At 40.0% G+C, this 15,042-nt stretch overlaps 1 protein-coding gene across 1 annotated transcript in view; it reads right to left on the minus strand.

Annotated features, from left to right (window-relative positions):
• LOC128951169 (transcription initiation factor TFIID subunit 4-like) overlaps window positions 1-15,042 on the minus strand; it is a 152,408-nt gene that overhangs the window by 94,160 nt on the left and 43,206 nt on the right. The window contains exon 10 of the mRNA XM_054296421.1: window positions 12,065-12,234. Within this exon, the coding sequence (XP_054152396.1) occupies window positions 12,065-12,234 (170 nt within the window). The remainder of the gene's footprint in view (window positions 1-12,064; window positions 12,235-15,042) is intronic.

Genomic DNA, 15,042 nt, shown 5'->3' on the forward strand with positions numbered 1-15,042 from the left:
AAGAAGCATCTGGCCAGACCTACCCAGATCACAGAAAGCAGATCATCCTGCCCACAGCCCAGAAAGTTCTGGGCTGTGCCTTGGATTGCATCTACAACTGAGGCTGCAGCCCCAAAAGAACCACCACAGTTTTGTGCCTCAGTCCCCTGCAAGCTTCCTCACCAGGAAAGGCAATGTACTGGGAACACAACCACTTCCATTCCTGCAGCCTCCCAAACCATTCAATTCTCTAAGAAAGAATTTTATTCCTTCATTTCACCAGCATAAGGGAAACTGACATTTTATTGCACTGCTGTAGATGCAGCAGTGAAACATTTAAAACACCTTAATCTCTGCACAATTCCATATAACTAAATACAACATGACTGGTTAAGTAGACACTGTTCAGGAGTTACAATACACAGGAACTTGTGGGAATTACAAACTGAAAAAATGGGGTGAGGAGGAGAGCAGTTCACCTTCTGAAACCAGATAAGCAGTATTTGTGTAATACTCAGCTTGTGTGGTCTCTAGAAAGCAAGCCATGAAATTAACAGAAAGCAACTGGAGCTTCATCTGATACAGTGTATTAATAATTTTAAATACTGTGCATTAATAATTCTAAATGCTGTGTATTAATAATTCTAAACTGAGCAGTCACAGGCTGAGTAAACACTGAGAGGGAACAGCTCTACTGTACTAAGGGGCCTTGGCATCCTGAGGAGCACAAATGGCAATTATTGAATTCACTTCTGCCAACCTCAGAGCAGTGTCCTCAGCCCACAAAGTCATTCATCAATGCTGCATTCCTGGTGCTATCAAGGGGAAAACCCAACCCACAATATTAAGCTGGAGAATGAGGGATGGAACACAGGAGAGGAAAAGATTAAGGTGGTTGTTTAGGTTCACAATACCCTAGGGTTGTGTTGGGGGGGCTCACAGTGCCCTGGACAGATTTTCAGTACTAAAAACTGAATACAGAGCTTGTTAAACAGTGGTAGGGCAAGCAGCAACTCCTAGTTCTGATGATTAAAATTAGAGATTCCTAGGGGTGCAAGATAACCCAGTGATCCCAGGCAAAGGAAACGGCAAGATAATTTTAGCTGTCATCTTCTGGTTCCAGTCCCTTGAATAAAAGCTTCAATTTAAGTCTCACTAACTAAATGCATAAATAATTTATTCAGTGTTGACTTGCTGCACTGTTAAGCTGGTCTGCTGCTACAAGACAGTGTGAGGGAAGGAGAAACTACAAAACTTTGGTTGCTACCTTGACAAACAGGGCCAACCCAAGGGAAGTGGTTGGAGCAGGCACCTCTGAGGAGCTGAAACCCAGAGCTGCTCAGGAAAGCCCCAGGGCAGGGAGTGTTTGCTGCCAAGCACAGAATCCCTGCCAGGAGTTTGAGATTTGGTGCAGGTTCCCTGCAGCAGGCACAAACCAGCACCCTCTGACAGGGGCAGATGGCCAAGATAGAACCCACAGCTCCAAACAGGAGAGGTTCAGCAAACCAGGCTCTGACTGCTCAACACTCCCCGTGCACCTCCACGGGGAACAGGGACTTCTGGGGAGAATGACTTCTTATCACTTCCTAATTGCTATGTGCAAAACCATGGAAAGCCCTACCTTCCTTACTTCAATCAGCTTGTTTGTAAAAACACATTCCTCCTCTCAGAGCTTAAGAACTAACTCATGAGTCGATTTCTGGACAAACTGGAAATCTTCTTTGTTGGATTAGGCCCTTTTCTGACCCAGAGATGGGCAACTGAGAGGTGTTCTGAAAACTTTTATTCCATTTTCACTCTCATGTGATGGGTGAGAGAACACAGATGTTATAATCTCTGCCATCACAATCAGAAGCCAACTATTTTCTAACTACAGTACACTATAAGCATTTCTTGGCCCATCAGCTTTAGCCACACCATGCTGTAAATACCTTAAAGCCAATCATCTAAAATTACCCCTCGTGGGTCCCACTACAATGCATCTTTCATAGTTCTGTTTGTCCAAAGTATCCAGTCTTATTTGCAGGGCCATCCTTTGAAATTTGTTTCTAGTTCCATTTCTCTCTCAGCAATGTCTGTCCTATTCCATGGCATTTCTAAGTCAGCATTTCTTATCTCAAGGTTTACATACTGATGCACACTGTGTGAGCTTTCTGTCAGGCTTGGAGAATTCCCTACAAACCCATTTCCCACACTTCTTGAGAATTCCCAATTTTCTTCTGGACTACCCACCTTGGGCTGATTGCCCCAGAAGCATTTTTGAAGCTGATAAACTGCTCAACTATCAGTTATTTTTTAAAAATAAATTCCAAACTTACAGATTAAAATCCTTAAAATACATACCATGCTCAGTGCAAGACACAGCAGGGAAAAAACATAACCAGCCATGCAATGTAACCTAAAAGAATAAAAATGAGGAATAAAATGCTACACAATTTTTAGTATTGCATTTCCTGCCCCCTAAAAAGTAAATGCCAACCAAACTATTTTAGCAAAGTAAGATTCAGCTGAGACTTTTAAGCTCTGTAGGGTGAATGCACAAGCACAAAACTATTCAAAGTGTTTCAGGCACTATAGTGGATTTAACTCTTTCAGTACAAACTATCTTTAATAAACACTTATGTATTTCTATAACTCTATAAAAAGTTAAGTAAACCTACACTGGGTAACAGAGTCCATCATCCTTTCTCTAACAGTAGTATTAAGAGATGCTGCCAAAAGATTATTAAAACAAAAAGTGTGTTCGCTGTGCACCAAAATTATGCCTTGATCTGTCCTAAGTTAGAGCATCTTATCTGTCTATCAGGTCAGGATGGAATGCTTTTTCCATTAATTTTTCAAGTAATTTTTTGAATTTGCAACATTGTAAAACAAAGAGTTCCACAACTTAACTTCACATTTGGAAAAAAGCAACCTTTTTGTTTATTTTGAACTTTTACTTTCTAATTTTAATACACTTTATTCCTGTTAAAGGAAAGCAAGCAAAATAGCTCCACTCTAGAGGATCATTGGGGTGTAATTATTTTAACACAACAGAGCCATAGTTGCATCCATGCAAAATCTATGTGTAACCCTGGCCACAGTTTCATTCTATTTTCTGTGCTGATTCAAAGCTTTTATATGCAAGAGAAAAAAAATTCATTAAGTAGAGAAAGAATTTCTCAAGAATCTTACTTAACCCCTCACTATACAACTCGTGGTTTTTATGGACTGACCAGCAAAAAACCTCCACTTTTCTAAAAAGTCTGTCTCAACCAGTGGATAAGTCTAGGAATTTAATCATAATTCATGCTTTTTGGGGAAAAGAAAAACTACTCGGAGAAGAGGTCTGTGCTAAGGTATATATAACCAGACAAGCCAGTTTCCAAAATTCTGTCTCAAAGCTAGATAATTAAACAGCTGAAAGGCAGCTATTAATCATCCATGAAGAGTCTGTTTTATTAGCCCTGGTGGTTTGTCTCTGGCAAAACCCAGCTAGCACCAAACAACATTCTGCACAGCCCTGTGGAGGCTTGGAAAATGGAAGGAGCTGCCACAAAGCATGGAAGCACAAACAGTGCATCTTGGAGCAAAGAACACTTGGCACTCCCACAGCGAGGAAGGCTTGCAGCTTGAGCAGAGAGAACAGAAAGAATGTCAACTCTGAAGGAACATAAAACACTGAAATTAATTGTTTCCCTGCTCTCTTCTCTAATTAAACTGTGTATCACCTAACTTCTTTTAGAAGAAATCAAAATCCCAATGTGTTAAGCAAAGACAATATCCTTATGTTTGATGTTTAATTCCTCCTCTTTAAATAATTCAACTTTAAGATTATTTTTGTGCTATTTGATGTGTGTATTCTAAAAGAAGGGTGGGTGCTGAAGTTATTAAAAGGAGGCACTGAAGGACAAAGTCTTTGAGAACTGCACCACCACATCCTACCCTATAATCCTCCCAGTAACCTGTGCTGCAGCAATTGAACACTGTGAGGAAAACACTAAAGACAGAGGAGGGGATGAAAACTGAAATGGGGCAGGTCTCAAAGTGTCAAATAAGAACACACAGATAACAGTTATATCATCTTTTCTTCTTCCTCTTGGTTTTCCTAAAACAAAAAAACCAGCATAATGAGCATGTCCAAAGACATCCAGGAACATTCAAGAATAAACACAGAGTGAGTGCAGAGGACTAGAAAATATGCTCACTGTTTTTATGAATAACAGTAAATGCCTCAATGCACTTATGTGCTTGGTTACTCACTAGAGAGTCAAATCAAAAGAGATTTTTACAAGGACCAGACCAGAAAGTACTAATATGGCAATGACACCAACAGGAGTCCCTAAGAAAACAACAGAGAAGTTGTTAGCTGGGATTTATCTGTTTTCATGCAGAGCAGACAAATGTGTTTCTTGAGCTAAACCCAAAACAGTAACCAAGACAATTCCTCAGGCTTAAAGACCATAAATACACTATTGTGACAGCACACCAGGTAAGACAGAGATGGAGCAGAACCCCTGTAAGAGTGTCAGAAATGACAAACAGATCCTAGAGCACAGTCCTCACAAGGAACAGACCACACTCTCCATCACATCCACAGGATTCACAGGTATACCAAGTATAAGAACTTGCCTATGAGGTTCTGTTCTTTTAAAGCAAAATGTGTGAACAAAACAGGTATTTTGACAGTATTTTTCCTCTGAAAAACCATCTCTGACACCACAATCAGACCAGGCACCACAGTTGTCGCCACAAGCCTGATGCCAGGCTTGTTACATGTGAGGCAGGATAAACATGTCACACAAGGAGGATATGCACAAACCCCAGGGAATTCAAAGGATGCCAGAAGGGTAGACCAAAGATCATAACCCGAATTTCAAAATGTCAGCACCTTCACCTGTCTATGCCCAGGATTAGAATTAAAACTGCCAAGATCAGGACACCATTCCACATTCATTCATACCAAATAGAGCATCACCACATCCACAACTGCAAAATTTAACCACGTCAGATATGGTAGTTTAGTTTTGTCAAAATAGCTTTAGTTTATGGTAGTTTATAGTAATGTTGCTTCTACACTATTGTGCAAGAATAGATGGTGGTACCTCATCTGGCACCACTTTGTGTTGCAGCTACACAAACAAATTTTTTCCTTGAAAACAAATTCCCTTTGGTCAGCAGCAGAATGTCTTCATACCAGTTCAATGTTTGGCTCTGATTTACTTAACACAAGGGACTGCAAAACTGGTTAAACCCCAGATTAACCCTTTCTGCATTACAACCACTGAAAAAAGTGCCAAATTGCCAATGAGTTACAGTAAATTCTGGACTTGTGTGCAGTAGACTCAGCAATGTGAAGGAGGCTGACAATGGGAGAAGGAAAGACTAAAAGGAAGTTTACAAAGTTTGTCAGTAATTTTAAGAAATGAAAACACTACAACCTTAGTATGAGCAGCAGGATTGCCAAATAAACATAATGAACAATCATTCCAACATACTTTTTAAAATATTACCTTTTCCTTTTTCCCCCTTAAACGATCCTTGAAGATGCTGCTCACTGATCAATGACTTCCTCCTCCACAAAGATGTTCCAACATGTGTTGAGCGCTGGGGACATTAGCACCACCTCTAGAGCATGGAGTTTGCCTACAGGGATAATGTAAGTCAGCTTTATTGCAATACTGAATGGTTCTCTAAGGTTTTCTTTTTATTGTTCTTATTTTACATCCATGGACTTTATAAATGAATCTGGTAGAGAATGCATCTCCACAGAATGATGATCTTAATTTTACTCTCCTTTGCAGAGACCTGGAAATTTAAGCTGTTCAATTCCCAGATGCAAACTTATTCTGAGGCTGGGTAACATATTTTGGTGGGCCCTGAAGGCCAGAACTGCCTTCCAGAAATAGCAAGACCTTTTAAAGATGGCACTTTCACTACATTCACAAAACAGAATGAAAAACGGGTGAAAACAAAATTATGGTGAAAACAAAACTTGAATTCTCTAAATATTTCCAAGACCAAGTATAATGGTCATGCTCTCAGTTCAGCTGGAGTAAAACCTTTGAAAATGATGCCTGAAGAAACAGCATCATTTTCTTCATAAATAGTCATAGTTTAAACAGCTAAATTAATCATATTTATTTTGAGAAATTACTGCTTGATGAAATAACATCAGTTCTGACACCTAAAGGTGATACAGCTAAAAGCATAACTCAGATTCTGTAGTGTTGCAGAGCCAATAAGATTAATAAAAAGAAAACCTTGTAAATACACAAAAAATATTGAACAGAAGCTGCCCTACCTTTCACAGAAAGGCAGACTCCAAGCTCTCAGGTGGTACTGAAGTTACCATTCCAACACATGTTGGGACATCTTGTAAAACAGGAAGTCTAATCATGGACCTATTAAAGAAAGAACAACAGGGTTTAACATTCTGCTGAAGTACTCACTGATTATGTTTATTTGGCAACACTGCTGCTGATACTAAGATGGGAATGGATTCTCACCTTTTTTGAAAAGGAAATAATAAATGTAAATCAAATATAATTGTCTTATAATACAGTAACATTAGCAATTGATTCAGTTGGATTATAGAACCAAATTCTCTATTGAACTGTACAATGAACTCCAATCTCAGCTCAAGAAACAACTATGGACATTGGTTAGAAAATTGAGAGCAGGACACATCATCTCATCTAAATGCAATTTCTAGCAAATTGTTTGTTTGACACTAATGAAAAAAGCCCAAGTCCCAGAACTATTCCAGATGTCAGAATGTGGGTACATCTCCACACCTGCCACACCTCTGCAGTGCCAGACTGAAGTTTACAGAAACTAGAGGAAGTCCATGCTTGTGGCATGCACAATAACTTGCAATTTGGATTATACAATACCTAACATGACTTTTTTTTGTTCCCTGAGGAAAAGCAAGTAGAATCCAGAGAACTCCAGTGTAGGTACAGTTCAAGCACGTCCTTAGGACAGTGCATGACTTCAATCTGCTACACTCATGAACAGGGAGGTGTTAGAGCAATCCCCAAACACAATCAAGAGTTATGTCCACAGGCATTTACAGAGGTCATCCTGACAGAAAGGTGCTGATGGAAAAAAATTATATTCAAACAAATACTTCAGTTTGAAGACAAATCAACTTATGGACAAAAAGGTAAAAGTCAGCAGTGAAAACAATTAAATCACATCAACAAAAAGTGCAGTGAAAACAAAATATTCTATTCACAGGCAATAGGAGAGCTCAGAATTTCAGAACACACAACCACTGTAATTGAAGTAGCTATAAAAGCTCTCTGAAGTAAAGCAACCAGAGAAATAACTACACTTTTATGTTAGAGCTGCTCTGTATGTGAAAGAGCAGCCATCAATAGGACAGCTTCATTTCATTCAAACTAGAACACAAATGTTGACAAACAAACCCAGAGAAAGAGGATGCCAGAAAGACTTACTGAACTAATAACAAATGCCTTAAATAGAGGCTGAAATCACCTGGCCTGGTTCCATGAAGGGTACCCCTATGGGTTTTAACTTGGTTTAGCAATATAAAATGCCCTCTAGAGCACACAGATTCTGTATTTAAGATATATAGATATGCACACAACTGCTGCCACTGCCATGCCACACAGCAGGTTCAATACACCCCAGAATATAAAAACCCAGATAAGCTATTTCTGTAGGTTTTAACATGTAGTGTTACAGCAGACATGCAATTCAAGTGTGGCTGAACAAAGAAACAATCAAGGCAGAGCAATGATCAATATTTCATCAGACAGAATTAAAGACATATTTTACATGTAAAATAACAAAAAGGTAAATCTATAAATTATGTTGAGCCTAACCATACAACTGTTATATTGACAGAACCAGTGGCTCACTTCTAACCAGCCAAGCTTCTCTTAAGCTGTTTTAACAAGGACTGCAGGCCTTGTAACTACTGAACTAGGAGACACTGAATTCATCAGCACATTTTCAAGCTTCATAATAACTGGCATGCACCATTATGTGTGTTCTAGACTAAAAAATTATTTCCATGAAGCAAGAGAATCCAGAACTAAGCTTGTGGTGGGAAATCCTGCAGATGTATGCTATGTCAGTATAACACACTTTTCCAAAGGACACTGATAACAGTTACAGCATTTTGTAAAACCATGCTACAAACAATCTGATTTCTTAATGCAGGTGTAAAAAAATTCTGAATGAATGTGAAATAAAAATATCATGGCTGATTCTCCAAAATTTCTATCATATGTATTTAAGTGAAAATAATTTGGAAGATACAAGATGAACAGTATTCAAAATGTATTCCAGGTGGCCAAACCAGTCCCATATTTCTTAGAATGCCACATCTGTTCTATTCAGTCAGTGCTCTGCAACAATAACACTGAAGTAGAAAAATGAGGTGAAGAACACAAAGTGAAAAGAGAAAGGAACCATCTAAGTCAAAGAATACAATATGCCAAACTCTTGCTTAAATATTATTGCATTATGACAGTAATTGATGGTTAGGATTCACCACAAGTTGTGACATTTTAGGGAGAGTTAATAAAAGCAAAATGGCATCACCTGATTGTAGAAGAAATCAGAATTTCTTCTAAACAAAAGTTGTGGGAATTAATAAGCTGCTGCAGATTCTAAGCCTGTGAAGGTTTCATGCTCTGTTGCTCACAAAATAATAAAGCAAAGTTTTTTGGAACCCCCAGTGAAGGTTTGAGAAACCACCAAGTTCTCAGAAAAGTACATGAGGCAGCTGTTCCCTTTTTCCATGGATTTAGTTATCAGGCACTATAAAAAGGATCATGTTTTATGCCATCCTTTGCTGCGTCCTGCTACCTTTCACTAACATTTAACATAACATGCAGTGCAGCCTTGTTCTTATCTGCACTCAGAAACCATGCTGCAATCAAGGAATTAAAGCCAAGGAGTCTCTGTTTTCACAAGATGGTTAAGAACTATAGAAAACTGTCACACTTAAAAATCTGCTTCACTAATTGTTGCCTGCTGCTTCATTCAGTTAACAACAAAAAACTCAGAATGTCAAAACCTAGCATCTAAAACCTAACTAACACAGCATTTTGACCCAGCAAGAAAAAAACTTATAAATTAACAAAATTGAAACAATTACAAACTATTAAATAATAATATAATTATTATTTTTCTTGTTCATTCCCATAAAAGCACATGGAAAAGCTAGGATTTTGCAGCATTATTTATTTGTGAGGGTCTAACGAGCTTGCTTTCCCTCTGAAGATAACACTACTCATTGTACTAACAAAGCTCAAGACCTAAAAAGTGTGAGGAGTTGAGATGCACATGCATGATGCATTTCAACCCCTGCCTCTCAACTTCCCAAAAAAAGAGAAACAAAAGCCTTCCAAGCCTTTGTGTATGTTTCATTGTGCTCTGCTGTCATGTAGAAAGATCAGGGTTTAAAGTTTTATGATTCCGAGCGAAATAACAAAAGAAATACATTATATGCTGAGAAATACCCACTCTTGATTCTGTATCAAAGAAGAATTTGAAATAGTCACAGCCTTGCCTTCCTACGTGAACAAATGGCAATGACTACCAGCCCAAAATGACTAGATACAAAATTGGATAAGGAAGCATGTGGGAAGTGGATGAATATCTTTGCATGAATTACCTTTCAGTTACTTCTTCCATTTAAATGGATCAATATTAGTGCCTTATATTTAAAATAAACTTTGGATTACAACACTGCCAAGCTCAAGTAGAGATAAGAACACACAATATATTAAGAAAGCTCTTTCACTATGTCTTTGAGGCATCTGGCTGGTGGTTACTGCCAAAGTCTGAAGAGCATCTGCTCTCACTTTAGCAGTTTATATTCCAACTCTGGTGAATGGAAGCACAATCTCTGAAACAGCCTTTGGGGAACACTACTGAGCTGCTCGACACAGCTCTTACTCAGAAAAGAGAGCAGGAGATTAATATTACAGAAAACTTGAAAGATCTAGCTTCTGAGAAAGGAGACAAGAGCAGTTTCCTAATACTGTACACACCACAAATCTCTCTTTTACTAAAACATTAAAAACCTGCCCTAAAACTGAAGTGATTAAATATGAATAGACCTAAAGGTAGAAAATAACATTGTTTAAGTCATATTCAGGCAAAATTAAGAAGAAACAATGTATCTTATCTCATTTGTCAACAGGCATAATGAAAACAGAAGAATGAGGACTCACATCACAGACTTTTTCCTAATGTGCTCGAGAAGGTCACGGGCGCTTTGCTTAGTCCTGGTGCTGTCACAGCAACATATGGCAATACTGAGTCTTGTAGTGAACTTACAATGTCATTATTTTAAGTGCCCAGTAGCACAAATTACTAAATTTGTGTGTGGTCCTAAGCAAACAACAAATCTGGCCACACACAGTGAAAACCCAGCTTCTAAAACTTCAAAATCAGCTGAAGGAATTCTGTCCTCAAGAGCCATAGATCCCAGATAGTAGCCACTTCTGAACTCCACAGCCACTTCCAAAACTATAAAAGGCTTCATGTAAAACCAAAATAAAGCTCTAAAAGTGGCTGCAGGAGATCTCTAGGAGTGGCCTCTCTTCTGGATTCACTGCTTTTGAGAAGTAAATCCCTGCAGCTGCTTTTAAAAGCTTTGAAAGTTTCATTTCAATTATCAAAGTCAATAAAGCTTCAAAAACAGCCATAGGGATTTGTTCCTCAGAGAATCAAACCCCAAAAGGCAGTGATGAATAGTGTGATGGGTTCTGTGGCTCTTAAAGTATGTACAGATTCCTGTAAGTCCTGCACTTGTAATTACAACTCCATGTTGTGCAGCAATTGTTACAGCCAGACAGCTCATTAAGGCTGATGTGGCAAATTCATTACTGATTTCCCATTCTTTCTAACAGTTTTATGTCTGTTGCCTTTTCCTTTATTGCACCTGTATCAACCATTGTGTGAGCATCCCTCCCAACAGTTTCTCAGGCACATTTCATGAGGACCTTGCTGGCCGCAGTCCCAGGTGGTGCTGAGGCAGTCCCAAAAAGCAGGACTTGCTTCCCAGCCATCCTCACAGCCAGCTGACTGCAGCCTGCAAAACCATCCTTTCTCTGAAGGAGAACTTAAAATGCATTTTGTAAAGTACAAGAGTGAAGTCTGACAATAAGTCAATGAAGAACTTGCCTGCAACTGCAATATAAAAAGGTTCCCATTAATTCAATGAACATAAACACAAACAGCATTTCAGAAGAAACCACATGACTTAAAAAAACCTGACAGTCCTGATTTGCAACAAGATTTTGGTCTTATCTTTAAAACTCTGAGAACCAGATCCCTAAAAATTTGTGATGTAAGCACAGATCTGAAAGAGATACAATTTACACCCCTAAATAACCAGAGCTTAGTATGTTAAGACACTGATGGCACTGAAAACATTATGAAAATTAAGCTGAAAATATACATTTAAGTACCAGAACACATAGTGTATGTTAATAAAGCGTGTCATATAAAATGCATTCTATATTTCCTAACCTGAAGCCATCACTAATTTTGAACAGTTATTCTACTAAAGTTTTTAACTTCCATTTTCAAGTGGCAGAATAAATAAACATACCTTTTTGCCATGATAAACAAACACAGTTTTTGGAAAACACGCCATAAGAAAATCACTATGAACATTTAAATAGATGCAGGTGTTAAGAACTGAATAACTGGTTTGTATGGAGAAAGAAAATCTTGACAGGAAACTTAAGCATTCTGTTAAATGTTATTCACAGGTGTCCTCTGTGACCTGTACTACTTACTTTACCTCTCTGTTTCAATCTTCTCATGTGTAAAACATGAAGGAGGATTGTGAGAAATAATTAATGTTTGCAAAGAGCTTGAGATCCTTGGACATAAAAAACATGGGGAAAGCATGAAGTTTAAAAGCACCAGCATGCTATTTTATTTCCAACTTGAGGTAAGTTCCTTTCATCACAAAAACCTTGAAAGTTTAGAAATACAAAATCATGGAATCAAATGCTTAAAAAACCATCTTAAGTGCTAAGCATATCCTGTTCCTCAGAACCTCAGCACTGAAGGAAACACTCCCAGAAGGAAAGGAGGTGCTTCTCACCCGTTTCAAGTATGCGTTTATGGAGAGGTATAGCAGCAAGAAAGGGTTCATCTTTACAGGACTGCATCTGGGATCCAACCAAGTCAGAGTTGGTGGCCATAATTCGGGCACTTTCTTCATTAAGGTTAACACCAGCCATAGAGGCAACATCATTGATGTCATCATCATCTCTGCAATAAAAAAACCAAACATATAAAACCAAATTCTGCATGGAATATATTCATTTTTTGCATCATCTGCTTCTGCAGAAGGAATCATCATGCCACATGCCCAGTGGGTGGGCCATTTCAGACACAATCCCTGGTGTCTCCATTTTCACAGAATATCTTCAGAAACAACCATTATTTCTCTGGCCGTATCAGAAAACATCAGAAGCAGGACAATCTGACTGATAACAGGAGGTGTGGCAGAGGTGTCTTCATCTGAGAGTCAGTGATATCAATGAATCCAGGCTGATCAGGAAACTAACAACTGAACACTGGGATTTTCTCTATATAAAGAAAATTAGGCATAAAGTGGTAAAATAAATAACAGAAATTGAAAGCAAACCCATGAATTTTTAATCCTGCACTGTTTCACAAGTTCCTACTAAAACAGGCATCAAAGCATTTTCAGCAACAGTCAGGGAAGATTCTTTGGCCATGCTGAGCTCACAGGTAAGCCTGGCCTCCAAGTGTGGATGAAGTACGTGCTAGTGATTTCTCTGGCAACATACAAATATCAGGTGTGTCAACAACTTTTAGGAAAATGAGCTGCATTTGACAAGATGATAGCAACTCCCAGGCCATCTTTTACCCTGCAACATCCTTTTTAACAGCTTGAGAAAGTACAAACTTGAGTTTCCATACCTGTATCTCCCAAGCATCTTTACCTCCTACCTGTCTGAGGCATGACTCAGAGCTGTGAAACAGCCACCTGGATTTAGCACATTCTGTTTCACAGCTGTTATTGACACAAACGCTATTTCAACATATTCTAGAGTGATTACACAACCTTTGAGAATATCATTTTCAGAATACACATATATGGATAAGAACATTCAAGTCCATACTCCTATTACTGTACAAAGTAAGCAAACAAAAGCTTAATTTAAAAGATTTTTTTAAAATTGTTACATAATTGATGTCCCATGCACCCTAGAATACTTTGACACTATAACAAGCTTAATGCCCATATTAAAAATCAATAGCTACAAGTAAGGTCTGAGAATAAAAGGAAGGAAATCCAGAAATCCATAATCTAGGTCCTCCCCCTCCTTCCATACTTTTCCTGTTACCTGCACTACAGCAGCCAATTTTGGTGGAAGACTACAATGGTTTGATAGATAATGGTTTTGCTCTCTTTTATGGGAAGAAATCAAGAAGGGACTTTTATTTGTGTAAACCTGCAGATATGTGCTGAACACTTGAGGCAGAAAATGGAATATTTTACAATGCTTTCCAGAAAAAGTCTACACAAATGAGCTTCTACTAATTTCCAGGAGTGTTGGAGCGAATTAAGCACTTGATTTCTTGTCTTCAAATGAAATTCCTGAGAAGAGTGTTGCAACATCATAGGATGGTTTTGGTTGGAAGGAAACTGAAAAGCCCACCCAGTGCCACCCCTGCCATGGCAGGGACACGTCCCACTGTCCCAGGCTGCTCCAAGTCCCAGTGTCCAACCTGGCCTTGGGCACTGCCAGGGATCCAGGGGCAGCTTCTCTGGGCAACCTGGGCCAGAGACTCAGCATCCTCCCAGGGAATAATTCCTTCCTAATACCCAATGTAAACCTATAATCCTACAGTTTGCGGCCATTCCCCCTTGTCCTGCCACTCCATGCCCCCGTAAATTGTCTCTCCCCATCTTTACTGCAGGCTCCCTTCAGGTGCTGCAAAGCCTCAGCTGGGTCACCCTGGAGCCTCCTCTTCTGCAGGCTGAGAAATCCCAATTCTCTCAGCCTTTCTTCCTGGGGAGGTGCCTCATCCCTCTAATCCTGCCACTTTTACATCTGACATGGTGTGAACACAATAATCACCTGTGGACCCTGAGCCACACTGAGGAACTGGCTCCGTGCCACACCACACAACCAACACCAACTGAGATACTCAGTGACCAACTCAAAGTTTGTAATTCTACAAGTCAAAACCACAGGTAAAACTGAAAGAAATTAAGATTCTGTCAGGTTAAAACCTGAAAGCTTGAAGTGGAATGAGAATCACCGTCACCAATGAGGACTCAGAAGGCCCAAATCCAGCAGGCCTCAAACCATGAGAAAACCAAACTCCCATCAAGGCAGTTCCCAGAACACAAACTCTGAACTATTTAAAATAGAAGCTTCTGGAAGACAGGTTTGAACACAGAATTTCAAAATAAAGCTCAAGCTGACCAAACCACCAGTGCAGTGGTGACATCCCATGGGCCCTCACCCTGCTGTGAGTCTGGGTGCCAGGGGACGAGCCCGAGCAACAGAGGAGCTGGGTAAAAACAAACCCAGAGGTTCCCAGGGCTGGCCCCACACAGCCCTGCTGTGCTGTCCCTCAGCCAGCAGCTCCCACAGCTGGGCAGATGTTCCCAGTGCTGTCCATCCCTCAGCCAGCAGCTCTCACAGCTGGGCAGATGTTCCCAGTGCTGTCCATCCCTCAGCCAGCAGCTCCCACAGCTGGGCAGATGTTCCCAGTGCTGTCCATCCCTCAGCCAGCAGCTCTCACAGCTGGGCAGATGTTCCCAGTGCTGTCCATCCCTCAGCCAGCAGCTCCCACAGCTGGGCAGATGTTCCCAGTGCTGTCCATCCCTCACTCAGCAGCTCCCACAGCTGGGCAGATGTTCCCAGTGCTGTCCATCCCTCACTCAGCAGCTCCCACAGCTGGGCAGATGTTCCCAGTGCTGTCCATCCCTCACTCAGCAGCTCCCACAGCTGGGCAGATGTTCCCAGTGCTGTCCATCCCTCACTCAGCAGCTCCCACAGCTGGACAGATGTTCCCAGTGCTGTCCATCCCTCA

The sequence above is a fragment of the Melozone crissalis genome, unplaced genomic scaffold (assembly GCF_028551555.1).
Source record: "Melozone crissalis strain CALT ecotype California unplaced genomic scaffold, PUWL_Pcris_2 ptg000007l_1, whole genome shotgun sequence".
Lineage (NCBI taxonomy): Eukaryota > Metazoa > Chordata > Aves > Passeriformes > Passerellidae > Melozone > Melozone crissalis.